Raw genomic sequence first — 25,396 nt, forward strand, 5'->3', positions numbered from 1 at the left:
GTAAACTCCAGGTAACAGGTATATTGCCAGGTATTGTAGTATCAGGAATATTACCAGGTATTGTAGTACCAGGAATATTGCCAGGTACTGTAGTAACAGGAATATTGCCAGGTATTGTAGTAACAGGAATATTGCCAGGTACTGTAGTAACAGGAATATTGCCAGGTACTGTAGTACCAGGAATATTGTCCAGGTATTGTAGTAACAGGAATATTGCCAGGTACTGTAGTAACAGGAATATTGCCAGGTACTGTAGTACCAGGAATATTGCCAGGTATTATAGTATCCCTAATCTACCATTAACCTGGACACTAGTCATACTTTTCGAATATCACTCGCACAAAATCGTTAGAAAGAGAATGACTAGATAAAGCGAATTTTCCCGAATTAGCAAAACACGGATTTTCCCGGATTACCATGCTAGCCCAGTGCGACCACCCAAGCTATGACACACTTCATTAGATTCTCTACTAACATATAATCCATACCTAAGAATAAAATAGATCCTTGTTTCGTTGTACCTCCTGAACGGCTTGTTTATTAAGCCCTCCATGTTCATCCTGCGAGTGATAGCGGAAAAAAAATACGGAATTAGAGATCACAATGGGTCTTTATGAGGAAAATAAAAAGAAATATTTATTTTCATATATTACATTTACTTCATATATTTAATGTACACAATACATTATGGAAATTTAAAAAATGGCATCTTGTTAACTATAAAAACATTGGTTACTGCTGGATTGCAATAAAAATCACTTGTCATCTAGTAGATGCGAAATGCGGATACAGCCTCGAGATATCAGATATCTTATCATCAACAATGAAGTGTTTTGTTATATCGTGAAAGGTGTGTCAGAAACGTTGGATGTTTGAATGTTGTTAGTCGACTGGTGTGGGTCGCATCCTGGGACAAAATTAACTTAATTTGCCCGAAATGCTCTGCATAAGAAGCGGATTTCTATATAGTAGTATGTCATTGATGTCAGCTAGACTTGTATACTTTGTACATGTACATGTAGTAAATAAAGATATTATTATTCTATAATGCTGCAGTGTATGGCCCTGTCTCTATCCACACACTTTGTATTTTGTCATTGGATCTCCATACAAAAACAGTACTGCCAGAGATACTTATAGCCTAGCCTTAGTCTAGTAGTAACACCATCTTGCAATCTACTGGTCTTGTTAGTTTCCCCATAGATGTGTTTAACTTGACACGTTTCATTGTGATAGATAATGGATCCATGATGACACTCTTCAGGTCACTTGTTCTATCTAGGCTGGAATATTGCTGCACACTAACAGCACCTTTCAAGGCAGGTGAAATTGCTGACCTAGAAAATGTACAGAGAACCTTCACGGCGCGCATAACGGAGATAAAACACCTCAATTACTGGGAGTGCTTGAGGTTCTTAAACTTGAATTCCCTGGAACGCAGGCGGGAGAGATACATGATTATATACACCTGGAAAATCCTAGAGGGACTAGTACCGAACTTGCACACGAAAATCACTCACTACGAAAGCAAAAGACTTGGCAGACGATGCAACATCCCCCCAATGAAAAGCAGGGGTGTCACTAGCACGTTAAGAGACCATACAATAAGTGTCAGGGGCCCGAGACCGTTCAACTGCCTCCCAGCATACATAAGGGGGATTACCAACAGACCCCTGGCAGTCTTCAAGCTGGCACTGGACAAGCACCTAAAGTCGGTTCCTGACCAGCCGGGCTGTGGCTCGTACGTTAGTTTGCGTGCAGCCAGCAGTAACAGTCTGGTTGATCAGGCTCTGATCCACCAGGAGGCCTGGTCACAGACCGAGCTGCGGGGGCGTTGACCCCCGGAACTCTCTCCAGGTAAACTCCAGGTAATACCTGAAGGGGGTTTCGGAGGTCAACGCCCCCACGGCCCGGTCCGTGACCAGGCTTCATGGTGGATCGAGGGCCTGACCAACAGGTTGTTATTGCTGGCCGCACGTCAACTCACGTACAGGTCACAGCCCGGTTGGTCAGGTACTGACTTTAGGTGCCTGTCCAGTGCCTTCTTGTAGATAGCCAGGGATCCACTGGTAATCCCCCTTATGTATATTGGGAGGCAGTTGAACAGTCTTGGACCCCTGTCACTTATTGTGTTGTCTCTTACCGTATTCGTGACCCTCCCTACTTTTCATTCGCTGGATGTTGCATCTGCGAAGTCTTTTGCTTTCGTAGGGAATGATTTTCGTGTGCAGATTTGGGACTAGTTCCTCCAGGATTTTCCAAGTGTATATTATCATGTATCTTTCTCGCCTGCATTCCAGGGAATACAATTCAAGGAACTTCAACCATTCTTAGTAATTCAGATGTTTTATCGTACTTATGCGTGCCCTGAAAGTTCTCGGTACATTCTCCAGGTCAGCAGTTTTGCCTGCCTTGAAAGGGGCAGTTAGTGTACAGCAATATTCGAGCCTAGAGAGAACAAGCGATATGAAGAGAATCAAAATGGGCTTGGCATCACTAGTTTTGAAGGTTCTCATTATCCATCCTATCATTTTCCTAGCAGTTGTGGTAGATACATTGTTATCTTTGAAAGTGATATTCTCTGACATTATCACTACCAGGTCCTTCACATTAGTTTTTTCGCTCTATTGTGTGGTTGGAATTTGTTTAATACTTCGATACAGTTTTAATTTCCTCGAGTTTTCATAGACGAGTAATTGAAATTTGTCTTCACTGAACTTCATATTGTTTTCTGTGACCCACTTAAAGATCTGGTTGATGTCCGCTTTGGAGACTTGCAGTGTCTTCGACGGATGACACTCTTGCAGATTCCGGGCGTCATCCGCAAAGGACACGGTGCTGTGGCTTACATCTCTCTATATCAGATATGAGGATGAGGAACAGGATGGGAGCGAGAACTGTATTTTGTAGGGCAGAGTTTTTCACTGTATCCGCCTCTGACTTTACTCTGTTTACTATTATTTTTTGTGTTCTGTTTGTTAGGAAGTTACAGATCCATCTGCCAACTTTTCCTGTTATTCCTTTATCACGCATTTTATGTGCTATTACACCATGATCGCACTGTCGGGGCAGATAACGGCCCACCTATCCTGGTGGGCTGGCGTCCGCCCACCAGGATAGGTGGTAGATAACAGCTTTTGCTGTTACCTGCCAGGGAGGTGGGAAATGCTGCCGTTTCTTAGCACAATACACTTCATGTAGTCCAAACATTTTTTATGTGGCTGTTATTTGAATCCATCTTTATTAACTTTTCCCATGAATGATGTGTTTTAGCAATTATGTAGAGACAACACTGTTTTGATTACCAGACAGCAGCTTCAGTCATAGCATGATACGGGTTTCACGTATTCTATCAGCAACACTAGGTATATACATAGTTCTCTCCTCATATTAAATATTTTGGTGATTATAGAAAAGCCAAGAATAATTCAGAGGGGCTTCGTTTAGTGTTCTTGAAGTCTTTCACTGGCACTACTGTGTTGTAGGACTAAACGCATCATTCTTGCAACTCAAACATTTGTACCAGTTAAGACTGTACCCTACAACAGTTCTGACAGCTTCAACTGTCTATACATTGTTGGTTAATTTTATTCGCAACTGTTAGTGTATACTGAACAGTAATAATTAGATATTTATAGGTCATATAATCAATAGATCTACATAATCAACAGACCTGTCATTAACTTTTAATTTTGATGGTTACGGTTACCCCAGACAATAACTCGCAGATAGGAGAAACTTGTCGACGTTCCGGTCGGACTCTGAGCATTAACTAGTGAAACATTAACACATGAAGGTAAGGGAGCCAGTATATATATACGAGAGGAAGGGCTTTTCTACAGAAATGATAAGACCAAAATTGTCACAGTGTGTTTGTGTATATGATTGGAATATTTGCATTTCACGCTGCACTTTAGTATGGTCAAGAATATCGTCGGTTAGTTTAATATCTTCATTATGCACCCCTTACCCATCCTGTGGGAGATACTGCTGGGGGTATCTGATATAGATTTAAGTAGGGCGCTGATTAATGTATTAAACAGCGTATGACTTCATACACCGCCTTGGGGAGTGCCAAGTAGCATTTCTTTAGTTTCACTTTTGTATCCCCGAAACAATGCAGCAGTTTCAGTTAGTACGATACCCATTTTTTTTTAACGAACTGGCCGTATCCCACCGAGGCAGGGTAACCTAAAAAGAAAAGCTATTTGTTTTATATTTAGTAATGTATACAGGAGAAGGGGTTACTAGCCCCTTTCTCTCGGCATCTTAGTCGCCTCTTACAACCCAAAATAATATCAACTGTAAAAGTAGATCACCAATGTCCATTTTAGCTAGTTCATACAATATGACTTCTCTATTTGCAACATCGAAAGCATTTGAATTATCGAGAAGAATCTCGTGTATTTGTGCGTTGCGGCGTTCCCAAGGTTCACGTTTGTGGCAACTTGGTACAACCTTATGTGAATCCAATAATAATGGAAGACATGTGTTCTTTAATTCTGTATAGTAATCTTTTATGTACAATCCTATCAGTGTTTTACACAGTTAATCAATGAGAGAGGGCGAAAGACATTATGTTGGTTAGGTTTGGGTATTGGCACAGTAATGTTACCGGTCCACAAGGAAAGTAACCGACTCTTATAACTCATACTAAATAGTTGTATCGGTGGGTTACCAGGTACGCTGCTTATTATGCTATTATGGCTGAGGTAAACAAGAGAGTAGACAGCAGGTGAGCAGTAAAGACGCCAGGTTCCTCGTGGTACTCTGTAGTGTTGCAGCCTCGTCACCACATACTCAACTCGTCACTACTGTAATAAAAGATACATACATATTCTTAGACAGTAACTGATCAGGATGAGTAAGTTCTACTGTACCACAGGATGCCTCTGGTGGATAGTGTGAGAGACAGAGGGGTGGGAGGAATACCTCCCCTCACATACTATTCCTGTTTTTCTAGATGGTAAATGAGATCCCAGTTCTTCAGATGCTTTGATGCAAGAGTGCTCTTGACCCCCCCCCCCCAAAAAAAAAATAAATAAATAAATAAACGGAGATATCTTCCCTTTCTTTGGATCAAATCTGACTGACTACCAGACATTCCCAAGGCGCTCTGTGACTACGGGTTTTGCGCTCTCTTGCTCCTCCAGTATAAAAATGATGTTAATAAAAGCTCTAGCTTAAGTTCCAAAAAAAACGAACTCTGATGAAAAGATCATCCATTATCATCCATTGTACTACACAGTAATCTATGTGGTATTACTGTTAGTTTCCCTCAAAAATTTATACATCAATCAATTACAGCAAATATATTGCAATAATAAGGATTAAAATAAAGTAACATTTTTTCCACGAACCAGTAAAATTCACAATTAAGCTTCTGGTGGGCTAGTTCCTTAAGTTCGTACAACCGGTTGTTATCAATGGCAGGAGACGAGAGGCGGATCCCACCCTTGTCCTTGACCCGCACCTCCAGCCTCGCCAGCTCACTCAACAGTTCCTCACACTTGTTAACATGTATGCTGCTTCGAGGGAACATGATACTCTGGTACTGCCTGCAGAGCAAATCAAGTTTAGAGTTGTAAAGTTTTCAAGTTACTGTTGTTTGTGGTGAGTTCATTGTTAATACTTTTAGATACGGTTGTTACACATAAGTTCATTTACCCAAATTCAAGTGACTACATTTATCATGCATAGTAATATATTGCAAACAATAGCAGAGAGGCGATCTTAACAATGCAAGACAAGATCTCCAACCTTTTTAGTTCAGTTGAAAATTTTAAAGGGCCCTCAAAAACAAAGTGAAATGTGGATGAAGGTGCAAGACAACCAAAGGGGGAGTTGAATGATAGTTATAGGCCTTTCGTGCTGCAATCAACACATCTTCAGGAGCTTGCAGTGTTGCAGAAATGAGTTGGAAGTCCAAGCAGATTAGTTCAGGGGAACTTTCTAGCTGGAATAATGTAGGGAGTCAGGAGACGCCGGGTGCAACTGGTCTGCCAGGGACTGGACCGGAAAACTTTGCGGTCCAGTCCCTGGACCCATTATGTACCTCTGTAATCTTTCGACTACCTCCCACGAGAAGGGGTATAGGGGTGTATAATAAAGATGTTAATCAGTAACAAACACGTAACAATATGTACTAGACATGTATCTCTCAAACAGTATATGTCATCTTTATACCAACAATGTATCTCTTAAATCTTTTGTACCATATTATGTAATAAAATGTACCTATTGGTAATAAAATTATATATATATATATATATATATATATATATATATATATATATATATATATATATATATATATATATATATATATATATATATATATATATATATATATATGCAGGACAAGCCACAGGGGTTGTGGCTCGTACGTTGGACTGCGTGCGGCCAGCAGTAACAGCCTAGTTGATCAGGCCCTGATACATCGGGAGGCCTGGTCATGGACCGGGCCGCGGGGGCGTTGATCCCCGGAATAACCTCCAGGTAACCTCCAGGGGTGGTGGATATCTTTAGCTCAAGTACTTTCACACTTCTCAGTGCGTCATCAGCAGCTGCGCAATGTTGCAAGGGAGCAACCAAAGCAGGGAGAAAGGTCTCAGCGTAGGTGTCACCGTCCACGGTTACCCTTAGACTGGGTTAGTGGTCGGTGCCAACCCCACCCTACCATCATCCCCCTACTACCCTTATGGGGTAGGAGGGTTTCTGAGATGTCAAGTAGGAAATTGTAAGATATAAAAAGCCAGCCCTAAGCTTTTTCTAATCGTTTATAAAAGGTCATGTGGTTTGAGAAAATAAGTTTCTCGTTAGATACTGTAGACATGGATAGCTATTATTCTGTGTGACCTTTTCAAATGATGAAAGAAAGGAATACAATGTACTCTTTGTCCATTTAAATGTCCTGCTCTGGGATACTCGAATGTTCTACCGATGTACTCAGAAGTATCTCTTCCTAAATATTGTCTATTAGTAGACAATATTGGTTGCTCCCTTGCAACATTGCACAGCTCCTGATGATGCACCGAGAAGTGTGAAAGTACTTGAGCTAAAGATTTCCCCTCTCCCTGGCTTGTCCTGCATAGTTAAGATTGCCCATCTGCGATTGTTTGCATATATATACATATACATATATATATATATATATATATATATATATATATATATATATATATATATATATATATATATATATATATATATATATATATATATATATATATTGACAGAACATTCACAAAACTACGATACAAAGTAAAACAACATAGGTAACTCAGAGCTACATCTCGAATACTTCGTCCAGCTCCCCGGCGGTGGGCCGCGTGCCCAGAATGCTGCAGGCATTTCCTATATATATATATATATATATATATATATATATATATATATATATGTCATGTGGGTTTTTCAATACGTGGATCCACGTACTACTACTGATATATATATATATATATATATATATATATATATATATATATATATATATATATATATATATATATATATATATATATATATATATATATATATATATATATATATATATATATAATATATTGTACTGGTTGAATGGTAATGGTGAATTATGGTTCAAGAGTTACTTACCCTTGTGGTGGGAGGAGTGCACGGATGACAACACAAGCCTTGTCCACCTGGTCATCCTTCACGTCAGACAACCACAGTGTCCCACATTCATTAACTTTAGCCTTCACCACTGGCAGTGGGATTAAGGCTTTAGGTGACACTTCTTTCATCACGTGCACACCTGAAGAAATTCAGACACAACTTATATATATTTTTTTTTTTAGAATTTGGTGATACACAGCCTAGCTATCTTTTTTTTTTTGTTGCGCAGCACTTTCTTCTGTGTAACACAGCATCACTTCTAGAAGTGAATCCTCCAAAATCTGATTATATACTATTTCAGAGCAGATTTTCTATGGTTTCTTAACTAGACACAAAATTGGTGGCAAAGCTCTTGCTTCACACGCTGAGGGGTCCGGTTTCGATTCCCGGCAAGGGTGGAAACATTGGGAGTGTTTCTTTACACTGGCTGTCCATGGAGTGTCTGCCCTGGAGAGTGTCTGCCCAGGAGTGTCTGCCCTGAAGAGTGTCTGCCCTGGAGAGTGTCTGCCCTGGAGAGTGTCTGCCCTGGAGAGTGTCTGCCCTGGAGAGTGTCTGCCCTGGTGAGTGTCTGCCCTGAAGAGTGTCTGCCCTGAAGAGTGTGCCCTGGAGAGTGTCTGCCCTGGAGAGTGTCTGCCCTGGAGAGTGTCTGCCCAGGAGAGTGCCCATGGAGTGTGTCTGCCCTGGAAAATGTCTGCCATGGAGTGTCTGTCATGGAGTGTCTGCCATGGAGTGTCTGCCATGGAGAATGTCTGCCATGGAGTGTCTGCCATGGAGTGTCTGCCATGTAGAATGTCTGCCTTGGACAATGTCTGTCATGGAGTGTCTGCCATGGAGAATGTCTGCCATGGAGTGTCTGCCTTAGACAATGTCTGCCATGGAGTGTCTGCCATGGAGTGTCTGCCATGGAGAATGTCTGCCATGGAGTGTCTGCCATGGAGAGCGTCTGCCATGGAGAATGTCTGCCTTGGACAATGTCTGCCATGGAGTGTCTGCCATGGAGAATGTCTGCCATGGAGTGTCTGCCATGGAGAGCGTCTGCCATGGAGAATGTCTGCCATGGAGAATGTCTGCCTTAGACAATGTCTGCCATGGAGTGTCTGCCATGGAGTGTCTGCCATGGAGAATGTCTGCCATGGAGTGTCTGCCATGGAGTGTCTGCCATGGAGAATGTCTGCCATGGAGTGTCTGCCATGGAGTGTCTGCCATGGAGAATGTCTGCCATGGAGTGTCTGCCATGGAGTGTCTGCCATGGAGTGTCTGCCATGGAGTGTCTGCCATGGAGAATGTCTGCCATGGAGTGTCTGCCTTGGAGTGTCTGCCATGGAGTGTCTGCCATGGAGTGTCTGCCATGGAGAATGTCTGCCATGAAGAGTGTCTGCCATGGAGAATGTCTGCCATGAAGAGTGTCTGCCTTGGACAATGTCATGAAGAGTGAACGTGTATGGAGACTAGCTTCATAAATGTTAATGAATTATATGCACAACTGACCTTAATGCAAGTAATAATAATAATAATAATAATAATAATAATAATAATAATAATAATAATAATAGCTTGTAATATTAAAAACTATATACCTTGTTTATATATCTATCACTACTGCTTATTGGGGAGTGCTCACTGGCTGAACTTAACCAGTTAATAGATAGAAAAATATTTATTTAATATCATCCCTTCACTGATGATGGTGCTGTCGAAATAATTAATTAATACTTACCTAGATAGTCAAGTTTCTGTTTCTTGACCAATCTAATCAGCTCCTCACAGATCACTGTAGCTTGTTTATCGTTCACTAGGGTGATGCGCAGATGTGTTATGGTCACAGGAATCTCTGCAAGACTTCGCAAATTCCCTGTGAAGTGTGACACTCGGCATCTGGAATTACAGTAATTTCCGAGTTTTTTGGAAATTACAATGAATATTTTGGCTATTATTGAAGGCTACTCCTCGGCGGAAATCGGGCATTATTTTGTATTTTACGATACATGCAAACTGTCTATACGAACTAATATTATCTCTGGTTCAAATTATTTAGTGAGATATTATATACTTGTGCCTCCTCCCATGGGAGACTTACGTCTCGAGATACTCCCCAGATAGGGAGCCAAGGCCGGGTCACCACTACTTGGAGAAGACCCGGGCCGGGAAAATACCGGCGAATAAAAAAGAAAATAGGAAAATAATGCCATTTTTTGGACTCGAATGCACATTCAGGACCAATCAACGATTGGTGTTGAGACAGATGATGTGTCTGGCCAATCAGCGAACGTATGCAAAGTCACGACATTTCGGACGTAAACAAAGACACCACATTTCCATCTCAACTAATATGAAGCTACGTTCTCTTATGTAAGTTTATTTAAGCACAGGTACACAAAAGTATAATTATCACGCATAGTGTAAATTACATAGGATAACCCAAGGAAGTCAGACTGACTTATTTCCACTGGGGTTATGATGGGTTACATAAGGTTATATTAGGTTTTCTTCCCACTTAATAATGGCCGATTTAAAATATAATTTATCTTCACAATGCTTTGAGGAACAGCTTTCAATAATTTACTGATATTTTTAATGCTGATATCAAATTTATTGCATTAATAAGAAGAGAGAGAAAAGCAACTACACTAACTCTGAATTTCCTGTTTCGTTGACCAAACGTTGAAGGAGAGAATCAGAGGTGCCATACTGGTTGTGTTTCCACTGGTGCTTCAGAATAAGCTGAACAAAACACTCCCTTCTAGAAAGATCATCCAGAAGTTCATTCAGTTGGGGGATGTAACGAACCTCATTTTCCAGGATTATTTGTACAGGAACATTCGGTTCCAAATAATCAAACATCTTGAGTGCTGCTCCAGTGTGACCATCACGAACTACAAGTTGCTGAAGAAAATATTCACACAGTCAATAATAAGTATTATAGTTGGAAGTGAAGCTTCGGTCCCTGTTCTTCGGATAAAATCCTCAATACTTCCCATTCTCAAAGTTCTATATGTAACCAGTGTGAATCAAGCACTTGCTCTTGAAAAGCATCAAATGATGTTATCTTTAATTTTTTAAGGGATAGATGAATGAGCTACCAGGCCTCGATTGATTAAAAGTTCCAGTGGAAGGTTATCACATGATTAAAACACGTTATCAGATATTTGTCCTGTTTCCTGACGAACCTTGCCAAAGTCATATGTGAATACTAACCGCTGATTACCTGACTGTTCCTTCAACAGTATATTTTACTAAATACAGTCAATACCGCACAATTTTTTTTTGCTGATACCTCCTCAAAAACAAGTTGCACAATAAATATCTATTTTTGCCACTGTGGATAGACTGTAGCATAAAAAAAATGTTAAAATATTTTGCTCGTTTAGCAGAGGCCCTAAATTAAATAATAGCCAATAATATTATAATGAGATTGGAATCTACTTACATTTGCTATGTGACTTATACTGAAACATTTGTAGTGAACTTACCAGTTTAATCTCATGAGCAATGAGGGCGGCCATTTTGTCGTCACACTTGGTCTCCACTACCAGGTCCAGCCACTGAGCTTCCTTCAATTTTGCATTTTTTAGTAAATCCACCAGTTCTTCTGCGTACTTTTCTAAGACAGTGGAATATTTATGAGCCAAAAGTCCACTTAGGTGCAAGAACACATTCTGGTAATCAGATAATTTGACTGAATTTAAGTCAATTCCAAGATTTTTCATTGCGTCCTTCAGTGATTTATGTGTTTTTTTCTCTTTCAAAATACTAGCCTGAAATGATTCAAGCATTTCTTGAGATACATTAAGTTTTTGACCCATATCTTGTACTGCTTTTTGTACAGCTTCCTCATCATTGTTTTCAGTTAAATAAAATAAAATTTTATTAGCAGCATAAAATTCCATTATACTCTTGTGTGGAACGAAGAGATCACTCTTGTAGCCATAAGCAGTCCATTCATTTTCCACAGCAAGAAAGGCAGAAAACATGTCATCACAAGGTAACTCCAGCTCCTTGCACTTGTCGCGCAGAATTTTGGTTGACTCAAAGGACAGCTGTATGTGCCCGAGAGAATGGGTTTCTAAGGACACTTGGTATAATGTTTTCAAGAACTCATCACATTTTTCTTCTAGCTTATCTGAAGGAAGCGTAACAACACCGTTATTTTCTTTGAGCCTTGTCAACAAGCGGGATTTAATCAGCTTGTTCAAAGAAATATAGAGATCTGTGGCTGTTGTCAGTGAGTTGACATGGTCTGGATCAGAGGCCCACAAGTATGTCAAGAGAGTCAAGTTTAGTGGTAAACGGAAGTGCTCACTAAGTCGTGTCTCTGACTGCTTCATGAAGTCAACTAATTTTTCTGTACTTTGAATACTTTGTTTATTGTTGATCATTTCTTCGTGAAGTTTTCTGATAAACTCAACTCTGTTTTCCTGTGTGATTCCTTTGAGCCTGGTGTGTACCCTGAGTTGGTTGTGAAGTAAGCTGGGTATTTCAGGAAGCATATTTGGCCTAGTGGTAATCAAGAGGCGAAGCTTACCATTGCTTCTTGGTACATGTTTATCAAATAATTCTTTTAGCAATTTTTTAGAGGCTGTATTTAACTCATCTAATCCATCGAGTATAAGCAAAACCTTGAGATCAAGTACAGATCTTAGTAAATCTTCATCATGTAAGTTATACGATGCTTGCGACATTAGCACTGAGAGCAAAGCTATGAAACTGGATATATTCCGATTCCTAGCCTCAGTATAAAGGACTAGATCATAATTATGGAGCCCGTGAAAGGTGTGTGATATCCCAGAGGTCTTGAGACTCATCCATTTATCAAGAATTAGTTTTGCCAAGGTTGTTTTACCAGCACCAGCCTCTCCTTCCACCAGGGTAATTACTGGCATACTTCCATCTTCTGTTCTTAGTTCCAACAGAGTTTCATAATCTACATCTTCAGAATAACTGGCATTGTTGACTTGGTTTCGCGCTACTTCAAGCCGAGTAAAAACTTTGGAAACCTGCAGTGTATTTCTTCCAGAAATAAATGATGCTGGATCAACCTTAGATAAATTCTTATATTTTGAAAAAAGTTCATTTTTTCCCGTTTCACATACTATATTTTTTTGCTTGCTCCTCAGTTCTTTTAGTTCATTTTGATATCGGTGAATACTGTCAATATCCAAAGATACACTATTCATTATTTTAGCAATGTTGTCACGCATTAGCTGAATGTTATTGTCAACCTCTGACTGGCGACCGTAGTAGTCTCCTCCTAACTTAATAGCGTTCTCTAGATGTTCTTGAAGCTTTTGAAGTATAGTATTCATTTCTCCATCATCAGGAATGCTAGGCGGTGAATGAATAAATTCGTTCCTGAAGTTTTTAATGGATTTGCAAACAGACTCCAATTTTGTATTATCTCCCGCTATCCAGTCGTCTTGTCCTTTGGGAGCAAGATTAATGCAGGTATTTTCAATACAAGCATACAACAAAGCAATATCAAACTCATCCCCTGAAGGATTGCTGTCTATTTTATCTCTCATTGTGGAATCTCTAAACATATTTTTAAAGTCTCTCTTAGTTAGTCCTTTATCTATTAGGTTCTGCTTTAGAGATTTAGTCAAATCCCTATTACACCCCCAGAGAAATATTAAGTAAAGAGTATTGCGTCCCTCAGTGACTAGCACTTTGTACAATTTGAAGTAACGAAGATCAGCCTCTCCAGGACCATCATGAGTAACACGGGATGTAATCATAGTCTCTGTTTACCTCTCGTATATTAAATAATAATACATAATTGGGTAAAACTTTGAGGTTCTTATTTAAGTGTATTTATTACTTCTTGCTACAGGAGTGCAGAGATCCTTGTATCTTGGAAGTATGTGGGATCAGCTCCACAAGTAGGAGTGCAGAGATCCTTGTATCATGGAAGTATGTGGGATCAGCTCCACAAGTAGGAGTGCAGAGATCCTTGTATCATGGAAGTATGTGGGATCAGCTCATGGAAGTATGTGGGATCAGTGCCACAAGTAGGAGTGCAGAGATCCTTGTATCATGGAAGTATGTGGGATCAGCGCCACAAGTAGGAGTGCAGAGATCCTTGTATCATGGAAGTATGTGGGATCAGCTCCACAAGTAGGAGTGCAGAGATCCTTGTATCATGGAAGTATGTGGGATCAGCGCCGCAAGTGTCTGATGGAAAAGATAACTTGAAACATGTTTTATCACTGCTGAGATATGAATATATAAGCTTCCCTACCATTCAATATGAGTGTTCATAATACTGGTGACTTACTCTTTGACCAAGAAACTGCAGACACTCTCCACTTCCTCAGGAGTTTTATGACCCCTGCGGGTTTAGGAGAAGAGCTGCTCGGCTGAGTTTGGTAATATTTTACTGTTTAATGTGTGATATTATTAAATATAATTTTGTACTTGTAATCAGAAATTACTGCAGTTTGTGTGTATTGCGTACTTTTATTTTTCAGGTGTTTAGGTCAGGGTAGCACTGGAATGCGCCAGTCACAGCCGTGGGGTAAGATAAGATTTGTTCGGATTTTTAACCTGGAGGGTTAGCCACCCAGGATAACCCATGAAAGTCAATCTGTTATGGACTGTCTGTCTTATTTCCACGGTCCTTCAATCTTATCCCCCCAGAATGCCACCCACAACAGTCGACTAACACCCAGGTTACCTACTGACTGCTAGGTGACCAGGGACAGTAGATGTAAGGAAACATGACCAACATTTCCACCCGTGCCGGGGATTGAACCAGGCTCTGATCCACCAGGAGGCCTGGTCACAGACCGGGCCGCGGGGGCGTTGACCCCCGGAACTCTCTCCGGGTAAACGTTGGCTATTTCAGATAATTGTTTTAATGAGTCAAATAAAGTCAGGTGTTTCAGCCATCACAATGTGTAAAATATTAAGTGGGTCTTGCATTAGTCTTATTTTGTGAAAATTGTCCCTAAAAGTTTTATTGTGTTAGAACACAAATAACTGCAGACAAACTTATGGGAAAATGGATACCAATACACTCACTTGCGACACTGGGCCGAGGGGGCGTTAACCCCCGAAACCCTCTCCAGGTATACTCCAGGTATCCAGGTATACACCTTTAATGAGGTGGTACAGTTACCAACAAAATGTACCACCTGTTGAAAACTCATGGCTCAGTGGTAGCTATTTCGGCTCATAACCAAAGGATATGCATTCTGTCCAAGGACGGGTGGAAACATATCGAATATTTCTTTATAACTGTTGCCCCTGTTCACCTAGTAGTAGATAGGTACCCTGGAGTTAGCAGACTCGCGGATGATATTCTGGGGAGGAGCAAAGGATTCCACTAGGATATACCACGTTGATTGACTTTCATGGGTTATCCTGGGATAATTACCCTCTGGGTTAATAATCTAAAGGACAATCTTCTTCAGACCTCGTTATAAGTTTATCACCAGGAGCTGTGAATCGACCCCTGCAGCCACACATAAGTGAGAACAGGGCTGGACTCTCGCGTCAGATACGTAAGCTACATCTTAAGAATTCACGACATGAGGAGCTCCAACGGATTTTATATTCCGTCCCCTATACTTTAATATTACCCATTTCAACTTAAGATTTTTTTTCGGTTAGTTTAATACCTTTATTATGCATCCCATGTCCAGCCTGTGGGCTGTGAATTCATAGGGCCTCGTAAACTTGACCTATCATAGGGCTTGTGGAAAATACTGTATATATTTTCCAGAAATACAGTAGTTATATGTAAATAGATGGCCATACTTTATTTAAAAGAATTATATTATAGAAAATGGGAAACTGGACCTGCGCCTGCGCAGACAGGACTCTCCATTCTGTTTCAATTGGACACTAACGGTAGTGTATAATGGGAAGAATTTTTCGTGCTCTAGAGGTTAAAATTGGGTTGACACCTCTCAAATAGGAGGCGAAATTGTTGGATGTGCATTCCTGCATAACTTGAGATATCAGGCGACTGGACAAGACAGCTCCAGGAACCTCAGATAAGTCTGTTATGTTTAACTCTGGCCAGTGTTATTTTCATAGATAGACAGTGAGGTTTTCTGAGTATGATACACATTAATCTCCAGTCAAATTGGTGAGTGTTATGTTTAAGATATATTCTCCTTCTGGTGTATAAATGTGTGTGTGTGTATATATATATATATATATATATATATATATATATATATATATATATATATATATATATATATATATGTATATATATATATATATAATATATATAATATATATATATATATATATATATATATATATATATATATATATATATATATATATATATATATATATATATATATATATAATCATTTATTAATTTTAATATACAGTCCACAAATTTATATATTTACCAGCATTCCTGGTGATGTATATTTCATTTAATTAATAGGTCCAGAGCAACTTGTGGATATGACAGTGGTAGGTATCGAAGGGGGACATTTTTTGCGACCTAGGTGTCCCAAATTCCTACTTGTCTAACTGATAAATAATAATTATCTTTGTTCATTTACTGTTATGTACATAATGAGACATTCAGATAAATGCAATTTTCCACATTTAATTTGCCCGTTGGTCCTTCTTGAACCGAAGGTAATTAGTGAAGTCATTAATTAGTTAATTACTTAATAATTATATGTGAAATGACAGAAGGAGGTGGATGTTAAATTCACAAATTTACTTAATGTGTAGTGGATTATAATTATTACAATATTAATTTTGATAAGTCAAGTCTGGCTAAGTTTATATTAATTTGTATAATATTAATTTGATAAGACAATTCTGGCCAAGATTTATATCAGTGTATGTGTAATTGATATATTAATGTATATAATATTAATTTTGCTATGACAAATTCTGGCAAGGATTTATTAATTTGTATAATATTAATTTTGATAAGCCAAGTCTGGCTAAAGGTTTGTTTGTATAAATGTACATTTGAAGTTTATATTATTTACTTACATGTAATTGCTAAGCTCAAGTAGCTAGGATTTATTCAAAGGTAAGTTGTATCAGTGTTATTAATAAAGTTGAATTTAATACATTGCATCATGACTGAAAATGAGGAAATTAATATAGAAGACAAACATATGGAATATAGAGTAAAGAAAGCATCACTACAGGCTAGAAAAGTTCATGTAACCAAGGCATATAATAAGTGCTTGGAATTAATGAATCAAGAAACTGTGAGTACTGATGATTTAAAATTGTATTTAGATGGAAAATCCTAGAGGGACTAGTACCTAACTTGCACACGAAAATCACTCACTACGAAAGCAAGACTTGGCAGACGATGTAACATCCCCCCAATCAAAAGCAGGGGTGTCACTAGCACGTTAAGAGACCATACAATAAGTGTCAGGGGCCCAAGACTGTTCAACTGCCTCCCAGCTTACATAAGGGGGATCACCAACAGACCCCTGGCAGTCTTCAAGCTGGCACTGGACAAACACCTAAAGTCGGTTCCTGACCAGCTGGGCTGTGGCTCGTACGTTGGTTTGCATGCAGCCAGCAGTAACAGCCTGGTTGATCAGGCTCTGATCCACCAGGAGGACTGGTCACAGACAGGGCTGCGGGGGCGTTGACCCCCGGAACTCTCTCCAGGTAAACTCCAGGTAATAGATATGATTCATACAAATTATATTACAACAAATATGAAGGAGATTTATTAGTAAACTGTGTAGATGAGACTGATGTAGATTTTATGATTAATCAGTATTGTGAATTAGAGGAAAAGATTCTTGTAAAAGTCAGGCCTTGAATAAATTAAAATGTGTAAACCAGGCAGTTAATCAGTCTGCTCCAACAAATAAGAAGTCTTTGCCAGAACTCCCAGAATTATGTTTACCTGTATTTAAACCTGGAGAAAACTGGGAGGAGGTTTGGTCAATTTTTAAAGCAGCTGTGCATGACAGGAGTGACCTAGCCTCTGTAACTAAATTATTTTACCTCAAAGGACAGGTAAGAGGAGATGTTCACATACTCATACAAGCCTTTCCCAATGTAGATGACTCTTACAAGGAAGCAGTTGACTTGTTGAAGGTCACTTATGGTAATATAGAGCAAAGTAGGTTGGATCTAGTGAATATCAGTGTTAATTTAAAATCTCCAGATCACACTTACAAAGGTTTACAGCAGTTTTGAGTTAAACTGGAGAGCACTCTCAAAACTTTAAGTAATAAATATAATCTGAAGGAATCAGACTGGTTATTGAGTGCCATAGTACAGAATAAATTAAGCTGTAAAACACTTGAATGGTTCTCGAACAAGTATCACAAGAGTTATTTTGGTCTGGAGGAAATAAGACTAGGTCTACAAGAATTAATTGTTCAGTTGCAGACCAGCCAACCAACTCATTTTAAAGATGCAACACATAATAACTCTGAGGTATCTGTCAAGTTTCACAAAGGGAAAAATTATCCCAATGGTAATAATTAAAATTCATTTCCTAAAAATAGTTCCATAGGTGCATATCAAGTAGCAAGAATCAGAAATAATGATTCTCCACAAGGTAAGAAGAATAAGTACCCTCCTAAGAGTAGCCCAGTTAATAAGAAACCAATCAAAGAAAAGAGAGATTGTCTTTTCTGCAAGGGTACTCATTTTTCTAAGAATTGCAATGCATACAATTCATGGAATGATAAAGCTGAAAGATTGGAGAAACTTGACAGATGTATCAGGTGTTTAGGTAATCACACTGTAAAGGATTGTCATGCCAAATTAAACAACTGTTATCAGTGTCACAAAGGAAGACACCATATAGTCATGTGTAAAGGTCTATATGATAATGTTGATAATAATGATAATGTTGACAATCCTGACACAACAGTAGCTAATGTAAAAATTGCTGCTAATGTTAATAATGATGGTTTTGCTGAAGTAGCCTTACCTGTGTTACAGGTAAAAGTTGATGATAAAAGGCATAAATCAAAAAATGTAACTGCATTATTAGACCAGGGATCCCAACATACTTTCATAAAACGTAAATGTCTTGATGGTATGAAAGTACAGATTGGAGATCCCACAACTTTAAAATTATCTGGTTTTCTCTCAGATAAAAGAGCTCAATTGTATGACACTGTTTATGTAACTGTCAGGTTGGGCAATGAGAAAAAATGTGTTAATGCAGTAATTGTAGATAGACTTCCAGAGAAAATATCTACAGTAGGGCTTAGTAAAGCTACAGAAAGACTCTCACATAATGTAAATTTAGCACCTTCTGGTGTAAGTGATGATTCTGTAGGCCCAATAAATATTTTGATAGGTAGTGACTATTATGCCTCCTTTGTAAAGGGTATGGTAAAGAAATGTGGTGTCACCCTTTTGAAGACTGCTGGAGGCCATGTAATGTATGGTAGGATTCCTCGTAATAATAATTCATGACTAGAGGAAACTACAAATACCATAACTGTGTGTCTTACCCCAGCATAATTCTTCCATAGAGGATGGTGTTGAGCCAGTGCATAAATTGTGGGAATTAGACAGCATTGGAATAAATGTAAATGAAGAAAGTCCAGACGATTCTTTTGCTCCGGAGCAGTACCTGAAAGATGCAAAATTTGAATCTGGACAATACTGGGTACGACTTCCGTGGAGACTGAACCATCTAGAATTGCTCACTAATTACAGAATGGCATATGGGCAGTTAAAGGCTCAGCTCCACGAACTGAGTAAGACATCAGAATTGTTAACTGCCTATAATGATGTAATTGCTGAGCAGTTAATTAATTAATTTATAGAAGAGGTACCTCCTGAGCAAGCCAAAATTTATGGTCACTATTTGCCACATCACGGAGTAAAGAAGGATTCTAAGACCACTCCTCTGAGAATTGTGTTTAATTGTAGTGCCAGGAGTAACAAAAATGTACCTAGTTTAAATGACTGTTTGATGACAGGTCCGTCGTTAACGGAAAAATTAGGAGATATCTTATTAAATTTCAGGATGAAAAATTATACCTTTACGGCTGACATAAGTAAAGCTTTCCTAAGAGTGGGTTTACAAGAGGCTGACCAGGATTGTACCCGCTTCTTATGGCCTGAGAATCCTAATGACCCACTTAGCCCTCTGAAAGCCTTTCGCTTCAGGAGCGTATTATTTGGTGCTACATCCAGTCCGTTCCTACTTCAAGCGACGATAAATGCACACCTTAAACGTATGGAAAGTCCATTGAGTAAAGTAAAGAGCAAACAAATTTATGTGGGCAATTTCCTGGGTGTGACGTCAACTGAAGAGGAACTGTTAATGACTTATGGAGAGGCTAATAAAATAATGCAAAGTGCAAATATGCCTCTGAGGGAATGGAATAGTAATTTGTTCAAATTAAAGGATAAAATAAGTAAAGATTACCCTGATAAAGAGGTATCCTTACAATGGATTCATAATGGAAACAGTAAAATTGTGTACGTACAAAACAGAGTCGCTGAAATTAATCAGATGCAAGAGAAGTATAATAGTTTGGGTCAGCATATGTTAACATTTAATCATATACCTGGTGAGGAGAATCCAGCTGATTTCTTGTCTCGAGGTTTACCTTATGCTAAATTTGTAAATGCTGTATCACATGGTTTAAAGGACCAAGTTGGTTGGTAAATAAAGCTAATTGGCCTGTACAAAAGGCGTATATTGCTCCTGTTGAAATTACTGTGACCACCGCTCTAATAGTTTGTCCTCCCTTAGCCAATAACAGTATATCATATAAGTTTTCACATCCTCTTGAATATTGGATAAAGAGGGTACAGGAGGAAATAATATGGAAATGAGATTAAATTGATGATGGAAAGAAAAATTGTGAAAGGTTCTATTTAGGGAACAATGCAATTAGGTGCAGAGGTAGGTTACAAAATGCTTGGCCTGTACAAAAGGCGTATATTGCTCCTGTTGAAATTACTGTGACCACCGCTCATGTCAATAGTTTGTCCTCCCTTAGCCATTGATATAAAAACACCCTATCTTACTGCCCAAAACTCATCATCTAACAAATTTAATTGTTCTAAATGCCCATAAAAATGTAATGCATGGTGGGGTACAAGATACCTTAAATTGTATTAGGGAAACTTTCTGGATTCCACAAGGACGGCAAAGTGTAAAAAGGGTGATTAAATCTTGTGTAATATGTCGCCGTGTGGATGCCAGATCCTATATGTACCCAGGTCCTCCATCATTGCCAAAGTAGCATGTACAATTAGTGAAACCATTTGATGTAACAGGTGTAGACTATAGTGGTCCAATAATTTTAACAGGTACTTCAGATGGTGTTCCACTGAAAGTGTATGTTTGTTTGTTCACCTGTACTGCTACTAGGGCAGTTTATTTAGAAGTGGCACAGGACTTGTCTGCAGAACAGTTTATACAACTGTTTCGAAAATTTGCAGCTAGGAGATCCTGTCCGAGATTGATGATGTCGGATAATGCCACAAATTTTGTAGCAGGTGCTCAACATTTGATAGAATTAAATAATAGTAACGATGTTCAATCTCTGCTAACCCATCGAGGGTGTACCTGGAAATTTATTACTCATAGAGCCCCTTGGCAGGGAGGGCTGTATGAAAGACTGATAGGCACAGTGAAGAGGTGTCTCCGTAAAGTACTACACCGGAAGAGAATTAATTTGGAAGAATTCTGTGCAGTGTTAGTGGAGGCGGAGAATTGTATAAATAATAGACCTCTCTCGTACATGAGTGATACACCTGATGCAGATGTATTAACACCTTCTCACCTAATATGTGGAAGGAAATTGGAAGCTGCCCCTGTCTATAGAGATAATCCGGAAGAAAGTGATGAAGATTACAATGATGCGGCAGTGTTGTGTAATAAATTTAAAATTTTAAATAAAGTAATTGATCATTGGTCTAATGTGTGGCGTAAGGAATATCTTCTTACACTACGTGAACACTTTTATGGTACGACAGAAGCAGTAAATCGACAGACCATTCGACCAGGTGACATTGCGTTAATTGACACTAAACAACATCAAACATTGTGGCCTCTGGGCAAAGTATTGACATTGTACCCAGATGCACAAGGTGTTGTCAGGAATGTCAAAGTGTTGTGTCATGGCCAGGAAAGTTTACGCACAATTAATAAATTGATTCCCTAGGAATTAGGTGTTCAATCAAATGTAAATGAAAATCTGAGGGAAAGTGACACGAGTGATATGGAAGATAACGCAGACCAAGTGATGTCGGAAGATGAAATCGTAGTAAGACCTACTAGGAGAACAGCCACTCAAGCCAGAACCGACTGGAATCGTCTCCTAAAGGAAGGAGTAGTTTGAGTCATTTAGCAACGAACTCCGGCCGGCCGCAGTGTGGAAAATACTGTATATATTTTCCAGAAATACAGTAGTTATGTGTAAATAGATGGCCATACTGTATTTAAAAGAATTATATTATGGAAAATGGGAAACTGGACCTGCGCCTGCACAGACAGGACTCGCCATTTTGTTTGAATTGGACACTAGCGGTAGTGTATAATGGAAATAATTTTTCGTGCTTTAGAGGTTGAAATTGCGTTGACACCTCTCAAATAGGAGGCGAAATTGTTGGATGTGCATCCCTGCATAACTTGAGATATCAGGCGACTGGACAAGACAGCTCCAGGAACCTCAGATAAGTCTGTTATGTTTAAATCTGGCCAGTGTTATTTTCATAGATAGACAGTGAGGTTTTCTGAGTATGATACACATTAATCTCCAGTCAAATTAGTGAGTGTTATGATTAAGATATATTCTCCTTCTGTTGTAGAAATGTGTATATATATATATAAAAAATCATTTATTATTTTTAATATACAGTCCACAAATTTATATATTTACCAGAATTACTGGCGATGTATCTTTTATTTATAATTAATAGGTCCAGAGCAACTTGTGGATATGACAGTGGTAGGTATCGAAGGGGGACATTTTTTGCGACCTAGGTGTCTCAAATTCCTACTTGTCTAACTGATAAATAATAATCTTTGTTCATTTACTGTTATGTACATAATGATACATTCAGATAAATGCAATTTTCCACAGGGCTTCAGATGGTCCAGTCTGACCCTGGGCGCGTAGTTCATGTATTATAGGTTTGTAACAACAACACAACACCATCAGTTTTCAACAATTAGTCTCTATTCAGATAAACAAAGAAAATGTAGCTGTTGAGGTGAGCTATAATACGTTGTCAAGGTCATGCAAGCTTCTACACATATGCCAAATCACAACTTTTTCTAGCGACCAATGGTGTCCATGATGACACGAACTTAACAACAGACACGAGCTTGAGACCTGAGATTATAAATACGGTATACATTTTATGGCGTGATGTTATATTTTTACATAGCTGACTGGTTTATGTGCAACTGTCGTCAGTCTCGGTCTTATTATGAGTGAGAGACAAATACGGTCCAGTGACTCATAGTTTGATTAAAAGATCAGAACCAGGAATCTTTCTTTTTCCTACTGAATAAAATACTTTTGTTACCCCATCCATCATCCATATTATTTGTGCCTTAAACGTAAGAGTCCCATTAAGGTAGCTAGCTCATCTACACTCATGATCCAGCATAAAATATATTGTCACAGCCACATTAATAACTACTAAAGTCATCTAGAAAACCTGTAAGCAAGATATTAGCAAAGACAAAGAGAGCCCATAAATAAACGTTAGTTCATATATTCACTAGCCAAAATAACATTTACAATACTTACATGGAGTGTTGTTCACAGGATGTGCCAGACTAACCACACACACCACACTTAATATAAACCAGTATATTGGCTTCCTCTCGTTTTCATAGGAGTGTTAAGCATGTATGATAATGTTCTGACATGAACTGTGACTACACTGGCGCTTGTAAAGGCTGGCTGGTGGTGGAGAGTGCTACTGAGCCAGTGGAAAAACCGTGCACTGGTGAACCTACCGGACATGCCACCGCTGCAGCTGTGCACGATAATGTATATTATTGTGTACCCAGGGTGAAAGTTAACAATTAGTTATCCATCGAAAAATACTTGTAGTGGACGTCTTATCAATATGTCATTTTTGCATATCATTTATAATACTAAAAACAAAAGTGTAAGGGACCCAATGTAATTCAACAGCTTCCTTCAATATGTATAGGAGTGAAAAGTGCCTGTCATACTCCATCACGCTAGATGGTGTCGCTATCATACTCCATCACACAAGATGGTGCCTGTCATACTCCATCACACTAGATGGTGTCGCTATTATACTCCATCACACTAGATGGTGTCGCTATCATACTCCATCACACTAGATGGTGTCGCTATTATACTCCATCACACTAGATGGTGTCTGTCATACTCCGTCACACTAGATGGTGTCGCTATTATACTCCATCACACTAGATGGTGTCTGTCATACTCCATCACACTAGATGGTGTCGCTATCATACTCCATCACACTAGATGGTGCCTGTCATACTCCATCACACTAGATGGTGTCGCTATTATACTCCATCACACTAGATGGTGTCTGTCATACTCCATCACACTAGATGGTGTCGCTATCATACTCCATCACACTAGATGGTGTCTGTCATACTCCATCACACTAGATGGTGTTGCTATCATACTCCATCACACTAGATGGTGTCGCTATCATACTCCATCACACTAGATGGTGCCGCTATCATACTCCATCACACTAGATGGTGTCTGTCATACTCCATCACACTAGATGGTGTCGCTATCATACTCCATCACACTAGAGGGTGTCTGTCATACTCCGTCACACTAGATGGTGTCACTATTATACTCCATCACACTAGATGGTGTCTGTCATACTCCATCACACTAGATGGTGTCGCTATCATACTCCATCACACTAGATGGTGCCTGTCATACTCCATCACACTAGATGGTGTCGCTGTTATACTCCATCACACTAGATGGTGTCTGTCATACTCCATCACACTAGATGGTGTCGCTATCATACTCCATCACACTAGATGGTGTCTGTCATACTCCATCACACTAGATGGTGTTGCTATCATACTCCATCACACTAGATGGTGTCGCTATCATACTCCATCACACTAGCTGGTGCCGCTATCATACTCCATCACACTAGATGGTGTCTGTCATACTCCATCACACTAGATGGTGTCGCTATCATACTCCATCACACTAGAGGGTGTCTGTCATACTCCGTCACACTAGATGGTGTCGCTATTATACTCCATCACACTAGATGGTGTCTGTCATACTCCATCACACTAGATGGTGTCGCTATCATACTCCATCACACTAGATGGTGCCTGTCATACTCCATCACACTAGATGGTGTCGCTGTTATACTCCATCACACTAGATGGTGTCGCTATCATACTCCATCACACTAGATGGTGTCTGTCATACTCCATCACACTAGATGGTGTTGCTATCATACTCCATCACACTAGATGGTTTCGCTATCATACTCCATCACACTAGATGGTGTCGCTATCATATTCCATCACACTAGATGGTGTCTGTCATACTCCATCACACTAGATGGTGTCGCTATCATACTCCATCACACTAGAGGGTGTCTGTCATACTCCGTCACACTAGATGGTGTCGCTATCGTACTCCATCACACTAGACGGTGTCGCTATTATACTCCATGACACTAGATGGTGTCTGTCATACTCCATCACACTAGATGGTGTCGCTATCATACTCCATCACACTAGATGGTGTCTGTCATACTCCATCACACTAGATGGTGTCGCTATCATACTCCATCACACTAGATGGTGTCG

The 25,396-nt window shown here is 39.3% G+C and overlaps 2 protein-coding genes across 3 annotated transcripts in view; both read right to left on the reverse strand.

The window, feature by feature from the left end:
- LOC128692965 (cyclin-dependent kinase 9-like) overlaps positions 1-580 on the reverse strand; it is a 37,848-nt gene extending 37,268 nt beyond the window's left edge. Inside the window, exon 1 of the mRNA XM_070092025.1 lies at positions 489-580. The gene's annotated coding sequence lies outside the window, so the exon portion shown is untranslated. The remainder of the gene's footprint in view (positions 1-488) is intronic.
- A 55-nt stretch (positions 581-635) lies between these two features.
- Positions 636-24,559, reverse strand: LOC128692963 (uncharacterized). Of its 2 annotated transcripts, XM_053782357.2 has the most exons (8): positions 23,340-24,559; positions 19,068-19,189; positions 11,106-13,803; positions 10,268-10,518; positions 9,353-9,510; positions 7,615-7,774; positions 5,361-5,558; positions 636-4,814 (listed from the first exon to the last, which is right to left on the reverse strand). In XM_053782357.2, the coding sequence occupies exons 3-8, from the start codon at positions 13,365-13,367 to the stop codon at positions 4,790-4,792; spliced, it is 3,054 nt and encodes a 1,017-aa protein (XP_053638332.2). In that variant the 5' UTR covers positions 13,368-13,803; positions 19,068-19,189; positions 23,340-24,559; the 3' UTR covers positions 636-4,789. The 2 variants fall into 2 exon arrangements, with proteins under 2 accessions (XP_053638332.2, XP_053638331.2); XM_053782356.2 differs by lacking the exon at positions 19,068-19,189.
- Positions 24,560-25,396: the final 837 nt, after the last annotated feature.

Source organism: Cherax quadricarinatus, chromosome 38 (genome assembly GCF_038502225.1).
Source record: "Cherax quadricarinatus isolate ZL_2023a chromosome 38, ASM3850222v1, whole genome shotgun sequence".
Lineage (NCBI taxonomy): Eukaryota > Metazoa > Arthropoda > Malacostraca > Decapoda > Parastacidae > Cherax > Cherax quadricarinatus.

Bases quoted from the DNA above. Each gene is read 5' to 3' on its own strand.
- LOC128692963 (XM_053782356.2), bottom strand. From the start codon at position 13,367: ATGATTACATCCCGTGTTACTCATGATGGTCCTGGAGAGGCTGATCTT. The intron at 10,519-11,105 runs GTAAGTTCACTA...TATTTTCTTCAG, and splicing joins TTGCTCATGAGATTAAACTG to CAACTTGTAGTTCGTGATGG. The intron at 9,511-10,267 runs GTTAGTGTAGTT...CTGTAATTCCAG, and splicing joins AACGAAACAGGAAATTCAGA to ATGCCGAGTGTCACACTTCA.